The 13,466-nt window shown below is 37.1% G+C and overlaps 2 protein-coding genes across 4 annotated transcripts in view; both read left to right on the top strand.

The window, feature by feature from the left end:
• NDUFA5 (NADH:ubiquinone oxidoreductase subunit A5) overlaps positions 1 to 4,722 on the top strand; it is a 30,105-nt gene extending 25,383 nt beyond the window's left edge. The window contains exon 7 of the mRNA XM_057304465.1: positions 3,313 to 4,722. Within this exon, the coding sequence (XP_057160448.1) occupies positions 3,313 to 3,414 (102 nt within the window). The 3' untranslated portion in view covers positions 3,415 to 4,722. The remainder of the gene's footprint in view (positions 1 to 3,312) is intronic.
• A 6,433-nt stretch (positions 4,723 to 11,155) lies between these two features.
• IQUB (IQ motif and ubiquitin domain containing) overlaps positions 11,156 to 13,466 on the top strand; it is a 50,079-nt gene continuing 47,768 nt past the window's right edge. Inside the window, exon 1 of one of the 3 annotated variants that reach the window (XM_026510264.4) lies at positions 11,156 to 11,310. The gene's annotated coding sequence lies outside the window, so the exon portion shown is untranslated. Of the gene's footprint in view, positions 12,366 to 13,466 lie in introns of all 3 variants that reach the window. The other 2 variants (XM_057304462.1, XM_057304463.1) reach the window with 2 other exon arrangements.

Raw genomic sequence — 13,466 nt, 5'->3', positions numbered from 1 at the left:
AAGGAAAACTAAATTTCTTTATATCAACTCTCAAATGTAAGAATAATCACATATAGGAAATACTTATATCATGTATATATCAATTAAATATTTATCAGTAATTATAACTTGAATTTACGAGGCTTCAAATTTGGCCTTGGATACACCTTGAATTTAATCAGTATGTTCTTGTTAGCCTTTAATTCAAGCTAGTAACACAATATTACTATTATTTGAATAATTTTATCTTTTTAGATACATATTTTATGTTTTAAAGGCTTAATATATTTTTAATATGAAGCAATATAGATTTTTTGAATCATAAAATCGTAAAATTAAAATGTATTTTTGGGGGTGCCTGTGTGGCTCAGTCGTTAGGTGTCTGCCTTCAGCTCGGGGCATGGTCCCGGCGTTCTGGGATCAAGCCCCACATCGGGCTCCTCTGATGGGAGCCTGCTTCTTCCTCTCCCACTCCCCCTGCTTGTGTTCCCTCTCTCGCTGGCTGTCTCTCTCTCTGTCAAATAAATAAATAAAATCTTAGGAAAAAAAATAAATAAAATAAAATGTATTTTTGACTTTGATTAACACATCTATGCTTTTTTTTAAGTTGTGCATTTTTCCCCAATTACTAGTAAACTTAAAATATGTTCTTGTATTTTGTGTTTTATAAGTTATATCATTAATGTTTTTACTCTATCATTTGTTTTTAGTGTTTTTCTTCTATATTTCTTTGAGTGTTTTTTAAAATAAAAGAGATACTAACCTTAAACTTTTGCTATATAACCTGCATATTTTTTAAGTCTCTTCTTTCCCTTTTGACTTCAACTGAATATTTTCTCTCATAGTAGAGATTTTTAAAATTTTTTTTTTTTTTTTTTTTTAAAGATTTTATTTATTTATTCGACAGAGATAGAGACAGCCAGCGAGAGAGGGAACACAAGCAGGGGGAGTGGGAGAGGAAGAAGCAGGCTCACAGCGGAAGAGCCTGATGTGGGGCTCGATCCCATAACGCCAGGATCACGCCCTGAGCCGAAGGCAGACGCTTAACCGCTGTGCCACCCAGGCGCCCCGAGATTTTTAAAATTTTTATTTGGTCAAATCACCCTCCTCCTTTGCCCCACCACTTCAGCAACCCCCCGCCCCAATATTATAGGTTTAGATCTCTACCCTTAGAAGCCGTGTGATACTCAATTCTGTTTTGTTTAATTTATACATTTTTTTTCATTTAAAAAATGAACCATTTCTTCTTGAGTCTTATTAAAGGACAAATAAAAGGAAATGTTGGGTACTATTGGTGATTAGGGAGGTATATCACCAACAGACATGATAGACAAATTGAAAAGAATTCTTTTTTTTTTTTTTTAAGATTTTATTTATTTATTTGACAGAGAGACAGCAAGAGAGAGAGGGAACACAAGCAGGGGAGTGGGAGAGGAAGAAGCAGGCTCCTAGTGGAGGAGCCTGATCAGAGGGCTTGATCCCATAACGCCAGGATCACGCCCTGAGCCGAAGGCAGAAGGTTAACGACTGAGCCACCCAGGCGCCACAATTCAAAAGAATTCTTAGATGGCCCTGTTAAAAGAGGAATAGGGCATTCAGACAGCTTTTTATGAATGTAGACAATTTCAGTCATTCAGAGGCCTATTTTCCTGGCCTGTTCATTTACCAGCTGTTGTACCATATGGGAACTTGCTGCTAACTTATTGTCCTTTTCCTGTTCCTCTTTCTTTTCTGTCGGATGTCACTTTGATTATGACTTTAGTTTAACTTATGCATTAATTTATCATGCAGTTACAGTTACAGATATTTTTAAGTCAGCTGTTCCATCCTCCACATTTTCATGAGCATTAAGGTTAAATTTTAATAAATGTTTTTACTTAATCTAACATATTTAAAATATTATTGAAACATATAACCAATATAAAAATATTGATATATTTTATATTCTTTTTTCATACCAAGTCTTCAGAATCTTTTGTGTATTTTATACTTGTAGCATATCCCTGAATTTGAACTAGCTGCATTTCAAATGCCTATTCAGTAGTCACATGTAGGTAGTAGCTACCATTTTTGACAGCCCATTTCTAGAGGGATGGTATGAGGGGAATAAGGAAAAGGTACTATGTTTGAAGTCGAGGAGTGGGCAATAGGGGTCTCATGCAGCTGGGTCCAGCTACCTGAAATGGGGTTGATCTCAAATGATGTTCAGGGTTAGGCACCCTCCCACACTACACGATGCCTTGGGGGCTTAAAGAAAGTATGAATGGTCGAGACCCAGGCCAAAGGGCTGTCAGGGAAACAGCTATCTTTAGGGATATTTTTAGTTAGTATTTATGCTATTTTCTTATTTCATCATTAGTAAATCCCTCTACCCTCAGATTTCTATTCATCTACTTTTTAACTCATTGTTTGTATACAGTTTAGACTTGCTGCTAAACATATATTGGCTGTTTTGCCCCACTGGCATAAATGAAGCATTGCCTTTACTATAGAATTACAGCCTGTGATAGAATCTGGCACTTATTCTGTATTTGAATTCCTTCTCTGACATCCTGACAAGTGTTTAACAGTGTTCTTTTAAGTTGGCCAGAGTTGGTCGTAGGTCTTCTTGTTGTAAAAAAAAAATGTGAAATAAAAAGATACCTAAAATATTTGTTAAATATGTTACAAATTTGTTTGAAGGGAAAAAGGAGATGTAACATAATCTGACTAAGGAAATTAATTCAGTCAATAAATAATTTCTGTGCACGTATGATATTCTACACTCCATAGTTCACTGTTTTTCAAACTATGGGTCTCAAGTGATTATGGGTCAAGAAATCAGTTAGATTGGGTTGTGACTAGCATTTTAAAAAAATAATAGAAAATAATGTATCATAGCTAGTAAAGGTAATGATATTTTTAGTTTCATTTTACTTTTATGTGCATATTTTGGATACTTTGGTAGAATTTGTTTGTTGTGTTTTACTGTGAGCCATTATAAAATAAAGCTTAAAAGCCATGACATAGGTGAAGAGACATACTTCTCATTCTCAAAGAATTTGTAATCTGATGGTGAAACAATTAAGATTGAAAATCCACCAAGTAAATTTTGAACACTCTAATAGCAAGTTTTAATCAATAGAAAAAATCAAAAGCCATCCTTTCTTACTCATGATTATGTAGCTATGAGAATTAAGATAACTTTATTAATAATGTTTAACATTGATGGTGGAATAGCTTACTAGGTATTAATATGAAAATGGTTCTTCTAATTATATTTCAATCATTAGCTATGATAAATATCTACTGAACAGTGTAATCAAATGGTCTTTTAAAAATTTTTATTAACAGGCTGAAAATGAACTAAGTCTGGCAAGAAAAATGATACAGTGGAAACCATGGGAGCCTTTAGTGGAAGAGCCTCCTGCCAACCAGTGGAAATGGCCAATATAATCATCATCAAATGACTAGTGTGTTGATGGGAAATGGATGTAATTAAATGTTCTGTTATATTAAAAATGTTTCTATATTATTGACATCTTATAATTAAGGAAACTAATACAGAACATATTTAGGACACTTCTTAAAATTGATGACTATGGTTATAGGAACTTGTGAATCCATTTCTGATATGTAAAGCATTCATTTAAATTATCTCAAAGTTTTTTTTTTTTTTTTTTTTTACAGAGAGCTTGTGGAAAGATTTGAAAGTTAGTTGGAAAAATTTCTGTAGATTTTCAATGCGGAAGCCATAACCAAAATGTGAAATATTTATAGTGATGTCTTCAACACATCATTTAATGATTTTTATCCTGAAAAAAAAAAAAAAAACAGGAAAGGTACCTAATTATTATTACTGTTTAGACAAATTTATAGATCACTAAAGTGAAGTAGTAAGATTAAAAGCCATCAAATTATAGTTGTACAGTTGAGGAAATTGATTTGGTATTTGAAAGAAAAATTTCTTTCTTGAAAGAAAAAAATTTCTTATAGTGATAGTTGGAAAAACTTTTCCGTTTGTCTTATTTAAAGAAGTTAGCTTTCTGTTCTTTAGCTTTTAGTTTTCTTGATCAACCAAAGCACATCAGGATAGAGATAGAATATATGTAAAAGGAGAGACATCAAGAGTTCCTAAAGTTTATCTGACCTACAGATAGGCTTATATTCAGAACATCTTAGTCGTACATGGGTTGTAACTTCAAAGTGGAATCACTAGGTAGGTTTCACTAAGTTTGAGTGCAGTTGAGTATCAAACCCAAGATAAATGCTAATTCAAGGAAAGAAACATTTGGCATAAATTACTTTTCAGGTGTCCTCACTCTTTCACCCTAGACCCTATCTTTTCTTAATACTTAAATTTGGTATTTTTTATCTTCAAAGATAGTACTTTTTTTTTTTTAAAGATTTTATTTATTTATTCGACAGAGATAGAGACAAGCGAGAGAGGCAACACAAGCAGGGGGAGTGGGAGAGGAAGAAGCAGGCTCATAGCGGAGGAGCCTGATGTGGGGCTCGATCCCATAACGCCGGGATCACGCCCTGAGCCGAAGGCAGACGCTTAACCACTGTGCCACCCAGGTGCCCCCAAAGATAGTACTTTTGTGTGTGTTTGTACACGTGTTTTTGTGTCTTTTGGTATCCCTGTGGCAAAGCAGAATCATTCGGAATTTTCAGAATGAGAAAACTGTATTTTTTTCTGATACATTTATCCCCTTAACAGAGCTGTAATTTGAATGGTAAATAAATATTAAATGAAGTGGATTGAGTTACTTTTCAGTAGTCAGAATGCAAGAGAAAGCTTCTGTGGGGGAAGTGGGAAAATCTTTAGAGGGAGTCGGAAGTCCAGGGGTCTCATCCCATGGTTCAAGTGCCATCAAGAACTCAAGTGGAGGCAAGGTGTCAGCCTCTCAGATTGACCTATTTCCTTCTTTGTAAAAAAAGTAGAACTTACAATTTATAACTTCCTTTTCAGTTCTAAATATTTGCTTTAAATATATATATAAAATCTTTAATATATATATATATATATGTATGTTTAGAGATGTAAAAAAAAATACATGATCCTAAGGCATATTTGAATAGATAACTTCAAGCAAATTTCCTAACCAACCATTTTTTTCAGGTCCTTTGAGCACATGAAAACAGAAAGATGGCTTGATGTGTCTATCAGAGTTTTTAGCTTCACCTCCTCCGATTCTTGGGTGTCATATATTTCACCAACAGGACTCTTGTAACTTAATAAAAAGGGGACCATATTGATGTTTACATTAGAAATGCTAGTGGTAGAATAGTAGTAGTATAGTAATAATATAATAATAGCTAATATTTGTTAATGTTTGCCTGATACTATTCTAACTACTTGACTAATTTCACTCTTAAATCTGCACTACAACTCTTAAAAGTCTGATCGTGCAAATGATCTCCATTTCTCCAGATAAGGAAACCGGAATTCAGTGTGAGTAGTGCTCTCCTGCAGTTGTAGATTACTGTAGGCAACATGGGCACCTTGGAAAAACAGGCAAAGAGCTGGTGTAATAATAACCAAGTTTGCATAGCTAGTAAGATGTGGAGCTAAATTTTGAACCTGGACAGTCTTGCTCCAGAACTCATGTTCCTAGCCATTATATTATTTTTTATGAATACTCTTGGGTTGGTGTCACTCCTGCCTGTACCATGTGGACTGTACCAAAAGAACCTATTTCCTGCTTTCTTGATTTGTTATGTCAAAATGACTGTAAAGAACAAATAGGAACAGAGGTAGTAAACTGGATTTCATTTTGTGTAAAAATCTTCGTATGGATTATAGGTAGATAATGTAAATGGGGTGGGTATTTAAAAGGCATTGCTGTGTATTTAAAAGGCATCCATGTTTTTACATTTTTTAACTGCCATTCCAACTGCCCATACAACCTTACACCTGATGGTTTTTACTCCTTCAGATGTTTTCTGGTTACTTCCTATAACTTCCAGATTAGGCTTTCCTGATCACTTTACAAATGATTCTTCCATTTAAAGATCTTCAATGTTGCTGAGTGGCTTCTAGACTAATTTGAGTAATTTTCACAATGGCCCATTTCAATTCCTCCTAGGCTTCTCATGTTTCATTCAGATTAATCATACACCAGACACTTCAAAAGAGAAAGAAGCTAATCAGTTTGAGCTTTGCAAACAAGAACATGGCAGCAACGTCGATGCTCCCTTTCTTCTATCTGTGAACTGAGTGCAGAATGTTCAAAATTTATCCCATTCTTTCCTTTGGGATGGAAGTGATTTGTATCTAGGTTGATCATATAATTTTTATTTCAACCTGTATTGATTTTGAGAGGAAAAGGAAGTATTAATTTCATAAGGATAACAGCTATAAACTATGACTGTCATGGGCAAACAGGGTATGTGGCACCCACTGGAGTAAGGCTCAGCGTTGAGGGCTGCCATTGTTTCTACACCAGAAGTTAGAGAAGTAGTCTTATCTAAGTAGAAGGGATATGATGTCGGCAGTGGCAGCCATTGTGAGCCACCAAGCCTCGGGTTTCATTGTGTCCCTTCATTCTCCATTACTCTACTCTCTGCCCCTCCTTCCCTCCCCTCCCCCAGATTCTCCTCAGAATTGGGGAATGGAAGAAAAGGAGCTTATCTTTGTCATTTCCTTTTCTAATCTTAAAGTGCAGTTAGAGAAGTGAAGCTAATTGAGCTTTTTCCTGCTATTGTTATAATGAAGACTATTCTTAAAGATTTTATTTATTTATTTACTTGACAGATCACAAGTAGCAGAGGGAGAGGCAGAGGGAGAAACAGGCTTACCATTGAGCAGAGAGCTCTATGCGGGGCTCCATCCCAGGACCCAGGGATCATGACTGGAGCCAAAGGCAGACGCCCAACGGACTGAGCCACCCAGGTGTCCCTGCAAAGCAGATTTATTTTTAAGCACAACAGTGAGAATCAGGATACTAGATAAAAGTGAGAGCAGTCTTTCATAGCTGACTGGGACCTACTACAATGGGGAGGCTTGCTGTGTTGCCTTCAGAAGTTAAGTCTTCACCTGATGCTTTAGCAGGCTTTTCAAACAGATTCCCTTTGGGCCACTTGTTACAATTCCTTCTGACTGCCAAGATGGTATTCCAGATAGTCTGTGTTCTTCTGCTCATCCAGGAACTCTCCCAGGAAGTCTAAGAGATCAGTTTCACTGTTCTCAGAAGCCAAAATCTTCAGGTCTTGCAGGACCTTTCTTCACATGTGCTCCAACTACAGAGCAGACTTTAGAGTTTGTATGCCACTTCCCTGTTATCTACATCAGGCCTCAATTACTGGAAGACAGATTCTACACCCTCATGTATTCTGTCAAAGGGAGGAAATCAATGTTCTAAGACAACTCCCTTATCTTGGATAATACCAGCTTTTTCTTTTTCCTCCCAGGCTCCATGGTTGTATAAACAAATAGAAGTTAAACCAATGCAAGTGTGTAGGATAAAGTAGCAAATCGAGGAACATACTATGAATATTTTCCATCTGAGGGTAGAATTTCCTTTAAAACTCAGTACTTAATGGGATTGCAGCCTATGCTACAGTAATAGTAATACCAAGGTTTTGAGGAAAAAAGTAAATGACAAGATAGAAGTTTGGCTTACAGGGGGATGAAGAGGTTTATTTTTAATAGAATTCATAAGAAATCAAAATGGGAATGTGATATGTGATTTGAATTATTGATGGGGACTGGAGAAATTTATTTAAAAGTATTTAGAGGGAAAAAGCTAAAACTCTAGTTAGTGAAGGAAAGTAGTGAGAAAAATAGTGAATTAGAATAATTCACTAAATCCTGGGGCGCCTGGGTGGCATAATCGTTGAGCGTCTGCCTTTGACTCAGGGCGTGATCCCGGCGTTATGGGATCGAGCCCTGCATTGGGCTCCTCCGCTATGAGCCTGCTTCTTCCTCTCCCACTCCCCCTGCTGTGTGCCCTCTCTCGCTGGCAGTCTCTCTGTCACATAAATAAATAAAAAAATAAAATCTTAAAAAAAAAATAATTCACTAAATCCTAATGTCTTAACACAACAGAAGTTTGTTTCTTATTCATAGTACATGTCTAATGAGGGTTGACGGTTCTCAAAAGAGTCACAAAAGGGATCTGGGTTGAGGATGATGCCATTTCAACACATGCTTCCAGAACCATAGGGCAGGGGAAAGGGAACAATACCAATCACACAGAGAAACAAAAAAAAAATATTTTTGAATATGCTATAAAACCATAAATTTAGCTTGCCATTCATTGCTGATAATGAGTTTTCAAAGTGATTTTTAAATTAGTAGCTAATTTTTTGTAGTGTGTGTAAATGGAATTTATGGTGGATTAGCTTCTTTCTGTATGTGACTAAATGAAAAGCATTGCGGAGGTTCTTTTTTGGGATTTCTCATAATTTTCTAATATTATGTGGGGTTTTTTTCAGGTGAACAATTTAGGCATTTCTAAAGATAAACATTACTGTTTTATGACAGAGTATTTCATTTTACTCTCTTTTTCTATAACCAGGCAAAACCCAAGTTGTTTGATAACTCATTTGGAAGCAAAATCTGACCTGAATTGACATAAAGCTGTTTGTGGTCTTTATCTCACTTTAATATGAATATGAATATATTTTTGCCACAGAATTCTTAAGGTATTTGATTCTGGACTACTTCCCCAGACCTACTCACAGTGTTACAGAATATACAGTATATGCCCATATTACCTTTCAAAAATCTGAAAAATCTAAATTAATTCAAACACATCTGTTTAAGCTTTCAGCTTAAATCTGTTTAATCCAAAAGCATAAAATCCTTGTCAGGATTAAATTATAAATACATATGAAGTGCTTAGTAACAAACAATACTTAATATTGGCTATTATTATGAAGCCACATGATAGTTATCACTACATTTGCAATAGGAACATAATTGATCTTTTCCCCCAATAACACGTGCTTCTTTAAAAACCTTCTTAAATCATTTGGCATGATCCAAATTTAATCCAAAAGCATAATTTTCAGGTTTTCTAAATTTCTTTAATATTTTCTCTAATTCATTTATATCAAAATACATTTTAACTTGGAGTAACATTGGGAAATATTTTGAGATGCTATATTTCATAAAGCCACTAGGTGGCATCCTTGTAGAAATAAAAGCACATTAAAAGAAATATTTATTGTATAAATACTGAGATTAAATAAAGGTAGATGTTTCATGAGAAATAAAGATAAGTCATTTTGGGGAATAAATCCTGAGAAAATGCATGAGTTTATTGTGAAAAATAAAATATAAAATGAAATTTAAAAATTATGTTTACACTTTCAGAATTGAGAGTCTTTTTCCTGTTGGTTATTTTCAGTTTGCATTCACATTTATTTTGTATAACCAAACAATTATATATTTGTGGTATATATATGTGTGTGCGTTTATATATATGTGTGTGTGATTTTGATATGTAGTAACCATTTCCACCTGCAGACACTACTTCAGAAGCCTACCAATTAAGTTAGGCTCATATTGTAAGATTGAGTTGTGTAAGATCATCTCCACAGCCAACTACAAATAAAATATGATCATATAGTGACTATCAAGTCACATTTCACACTGTAAAGTACTTAAAGTTCTCTACCACCAGGTTTTCTTCCCTCCATCTCCTGCCTCTGTGCTTAAACCCAGTGTTTTCATAATGTCCCTAACATTGAGGACAGCAAATGATACATCCAAAGAGGAGACCCAGAAAGGTGAATGTTTAAAAGCAATGGAATTCTCATTACTAATAAAATTTAAGATACATTATGATTTACCTGGTTTCATTTACCCATGAAGGACTAACCCTCGTAGTAACATGAATGCTTCCCCCTCTTTTCTCTGTTCTTTATGCATGGTGGATTCATAAATGATTTAAACTCATCTGCTTTTATTTAAAACTATTATTAAAGCCTGTTATATTTGAGAATGTAATGCATATTTTATATTGTTCTGGTGAGAAATAAAATGGGATAAAGACATTGGGAAAAATTGAATTGGACATTAGAAAGTTATTGGAGAGATGAGAATGCAGTTTCAGCAGAATGCTATAAAGGAATGAAGGCACTGAACATTAAGGAAGAATGGACTTGTACTATAGACAACAAAAATTTTAATTTAATCACTTAATCTTACATGCTTTCTAAATATCAAAGGGTGTTAAAAACAAAAGCATAAAATTGTGGTTTAAATTCGAGGCTCTGGGGGCGCCTGGGTGGCACAGCGCTTGGGCGTCTGCCTTCAGCTCAGGGCGTGATGCCGGCGTTATGGGATCAAGCCCCACATCAGGCTCCTCCGCTATGAGCCTGCTTCTTCCTCTCCCACTCCCCCTGCTTGTGTTGCTTCTCTCGCTTGTCTCTATCTCTGTCGAATAAATAAACAAAATCTTTAAAAAATAAAAATAAAAAAATAATAAAAATAAAATTGAGGCTCTGGAATTAGGCTGCTTGGATTTAATCCTGGCTCTCCCACTAAACCTCTCTGAACCTTAGTTTCCTCATTGGTAAAATGAGGCTAATCACAGTACGTCAATAAAATCCTTGTCAGGATTAAATTAGAAATACATGTGAAGTGCTTAGTAACAATACTTAATATTGGCTATTATTATGAAGCCACATGATAGTTATCACTACATTTGCAATAGGAACATAATTGATCTTTTTCCCCAATAACACGTGCTTCTTTAAAAACCTTCTTAAATAATTTAGTGATAGAAAAACTCCATTATAATTCCGTGATGAACAAAAGTATTGCTTCTCCTGACTTAAAAGAGGGAATAGCTCCTGTCTCCCTTTTTTCTTTGGAAGCTAAGAGCCAAATTCTAATTTTAGTAAATGTAAGTAGACACCCACTGTGTACAACTGTGTCCTGTCAAGGTCTTCACTCTCACTTTTTATTTACATTTTCGCCAATCCCATTTTTTTATATCTATAAACCAAATTGCTGTCAGCGTTTGGTTCGAAGAGCTCTGTCCTTTGACAAGTGTAAGAGGGAGTTTGGAAAGTAGCGTCCCACTCTGGGATCTAGGTAACCTGAACGAAACAGCCCTCCCCTCCACCTTCCTCCTCCAGCTCCTCGCGTTGCCTCACTGCTCCTCCCGCCGCAAGCCCCTTGGCCCCGCCCCTCCCCTTCCCGGCGTTTCTTCCCAGAGCGAGCCCCGCCTCTTCTCGCGGGACCGGAGCCCGGCGGGAGGAGGTGGTGGCAGGGCCGTTGCTAGGATATGGCGGGCAACAGAGAATACGGCGGGCACGGGCGCTGCTTCCTCGGAGCGCTTCTTGAGAAACCTCTGCGACCCGAGTAGCTGCGTAGCTGCGTTTCTCAGTCAGGTAGGAGGACAGGTTTGGGCTGCCCTCTCCTGGCCCCACCCTCACACCGGCTTTGAACCGGTGACTAGGCGCTGGACTCCCAGAACTTTGTGCGGGGCACTGGCCCCGCCTGGGCTCTGGAGACTGCGTGGCCGCTGGAGAATGTTCCACCCCTACTTCAAAAATCGTGCAAAGCATCCCATTTTTCTTGGTTCCTTTTCAGGCTCTGTATCTCACGTTTGGGGTTCGGAAGCAGAAGCATCAAGGTGGGAGGTGTACCTCATCTCACACCCGGAGTGCTTATCACAGTGATAGTAAAACAAGACGTGTGTGTAATCCAGATCTGGCATTAGAGGACGTGCAGGCATCCATGGTGACATTTCTAGTCTCCTCCTTGGCACTCTCCTCTCCTCCCATGGGCTTTGCCGTGCCTCCTAAAAAACTTAAAAATTCCACAGGTTTATTTGGTAGAAGGCAAAACTGGATCCCTGCCTTACTAGTTACACTAACATTCTAGATACATCAGTGAAATCATGCATTGTCGGTGAAAGAGGGACATTTTCGTATGCAGTCATAATAGGGACTGCTTTTTGCTTTTTGAACAATTTTTTAAGATTAAAACATTTACAGTTGAATAGTTAAACGTAAAAATGATAGAAAGTCCAAACAGTAAAAAGAATGAACAGTGAAAATCTATTTTACACCCATGTCCTCCCCTCCACCCTTTATCTTCCACAGTTATTCTATCCCCATACAAATATGTAGTTGTGCCTGTAACATGGTAGGTACTGGCATGTCTTTTTGTTGGAGGCAGTCATGGAGGAGATGTGACTTCTGGTTGACCAGTGAACTGAACTGGGGCAATCACAGGCTCCTCCCCTGTCCTTGGAATGGACCTCCCACCCAAGGTCCCCCCTCCTAGGGGCTGCTTCAAGGACCCAGTCTTGAGAGAGTACTGTGTTATTGAGACCATCTGGACTGGATTCTTGGCTGAACCCAGTAAAGGCCTCTCTATATAAACTCTTAAAGATTCTGGCTGGTGGGTCCAGAGATCTACTGTCTTGCAGCTGCCAAAGGTAAGCCTTGTGTGTAAGTCCGCTCGCTTATTAAACTTGCCAACTATCAATCTGGAGTGCTGCCTCTTTGATTTCTCCTTGTAGTCTGTGTTTGGGGCTCAGTATTGGATCCCCCCTCCCCCAGAACTCTAGAGGTTGTGAACTATCAGCTTTGCTTTTTCACTTAATTCAATCATAAAGTATGCAGCTTTTAGAATTGGCCTAGCATAATTCATTTGAGATTCACCCATGTTGTATCACTAGTTTATTCCTTTTTATTGTTGAGTAGTAGTCCATTTTGTGAATGTCTCATACTATGTGGATCCATGCCTCAACTGAGGAACATTTGTGTTGTGTTCGGTGATTAAGAATAAAGGCTTTATAAACTTTTGTGTGCAAATTTGGTATGAATGTAGTTTTTCATTCTATCTGGGTAGAGAACACAGATTGCTGGGTCATATGATATGTGTATATTTAATTTTATAAGAAAACTGACAATTATTTCAAATGCTGTACCAATTTTCATTTCCACCATCAAGCTATGAGTTCCACTTGTTTTCATACTCACCAGCGCTTGATATTGTTGGGCTAAAAATATATATATTTGAAGTTGCATTTCTTTCATAACTAATGATACTGAGAATCTTTTCATGTGCTTGTTCTCAGGGCCAGGGCTAGACTGAGGCAATTGAGGCAATCAGGCCCCAAGTTTGAGGAGGCATTTATCTTCAGGTGCACCTGCAAGTGTGGTGCAGTGCAGGTGCAACATCACACTTGTGTCACTCTGGTCCTGGCCCCGCTTCTTTGCCTTCTATATATACTCCTTGTTGCCTTGCCTGTTTAACTATTTTACTCATTTTTAAACTGTTACTCTTTTCTTACTGAGTTTTGAGAGTTCTCTGTATATTCTGGTTACAAGTCCTTGATCAGATATAAGCTTTGCAAAAAAGTGTCTCCCAGGGTATGGTTTATCTTTTTATTCTTCTAGTTGTTTTCTGAAGAGCAGACATTCTTGATTTTGTTGCTGTTTTAGATGATATCTTGCCCATTTTGCAGGGAGGATAACCCCCCAGATAGAAATAAAAGCATCACCTCGGCCTCTCCAAAGGGATGGAATGAGTA

This window comes from Ursus arctos, unplaced genomic scaffold, assembly GCF_023065955.2.
Source record: "Ursus arctos isolate Adak ecotype North America unplaced genomic scaffold, UrsArc2.0 scaffold_3, whole genome shotgun sequence".
Classification (NCBI taxonomy): Eukaryota; Metazoa; Chordata; class Mammalia; order Carnivora; family Ursidae; genus Ursus; species Ursus arctos.
The sequence above is the reverse complement of the archived record's forward strand: the minus strand, read 5'-3'. Positions and strand labels throughout refer to the sequence as shown.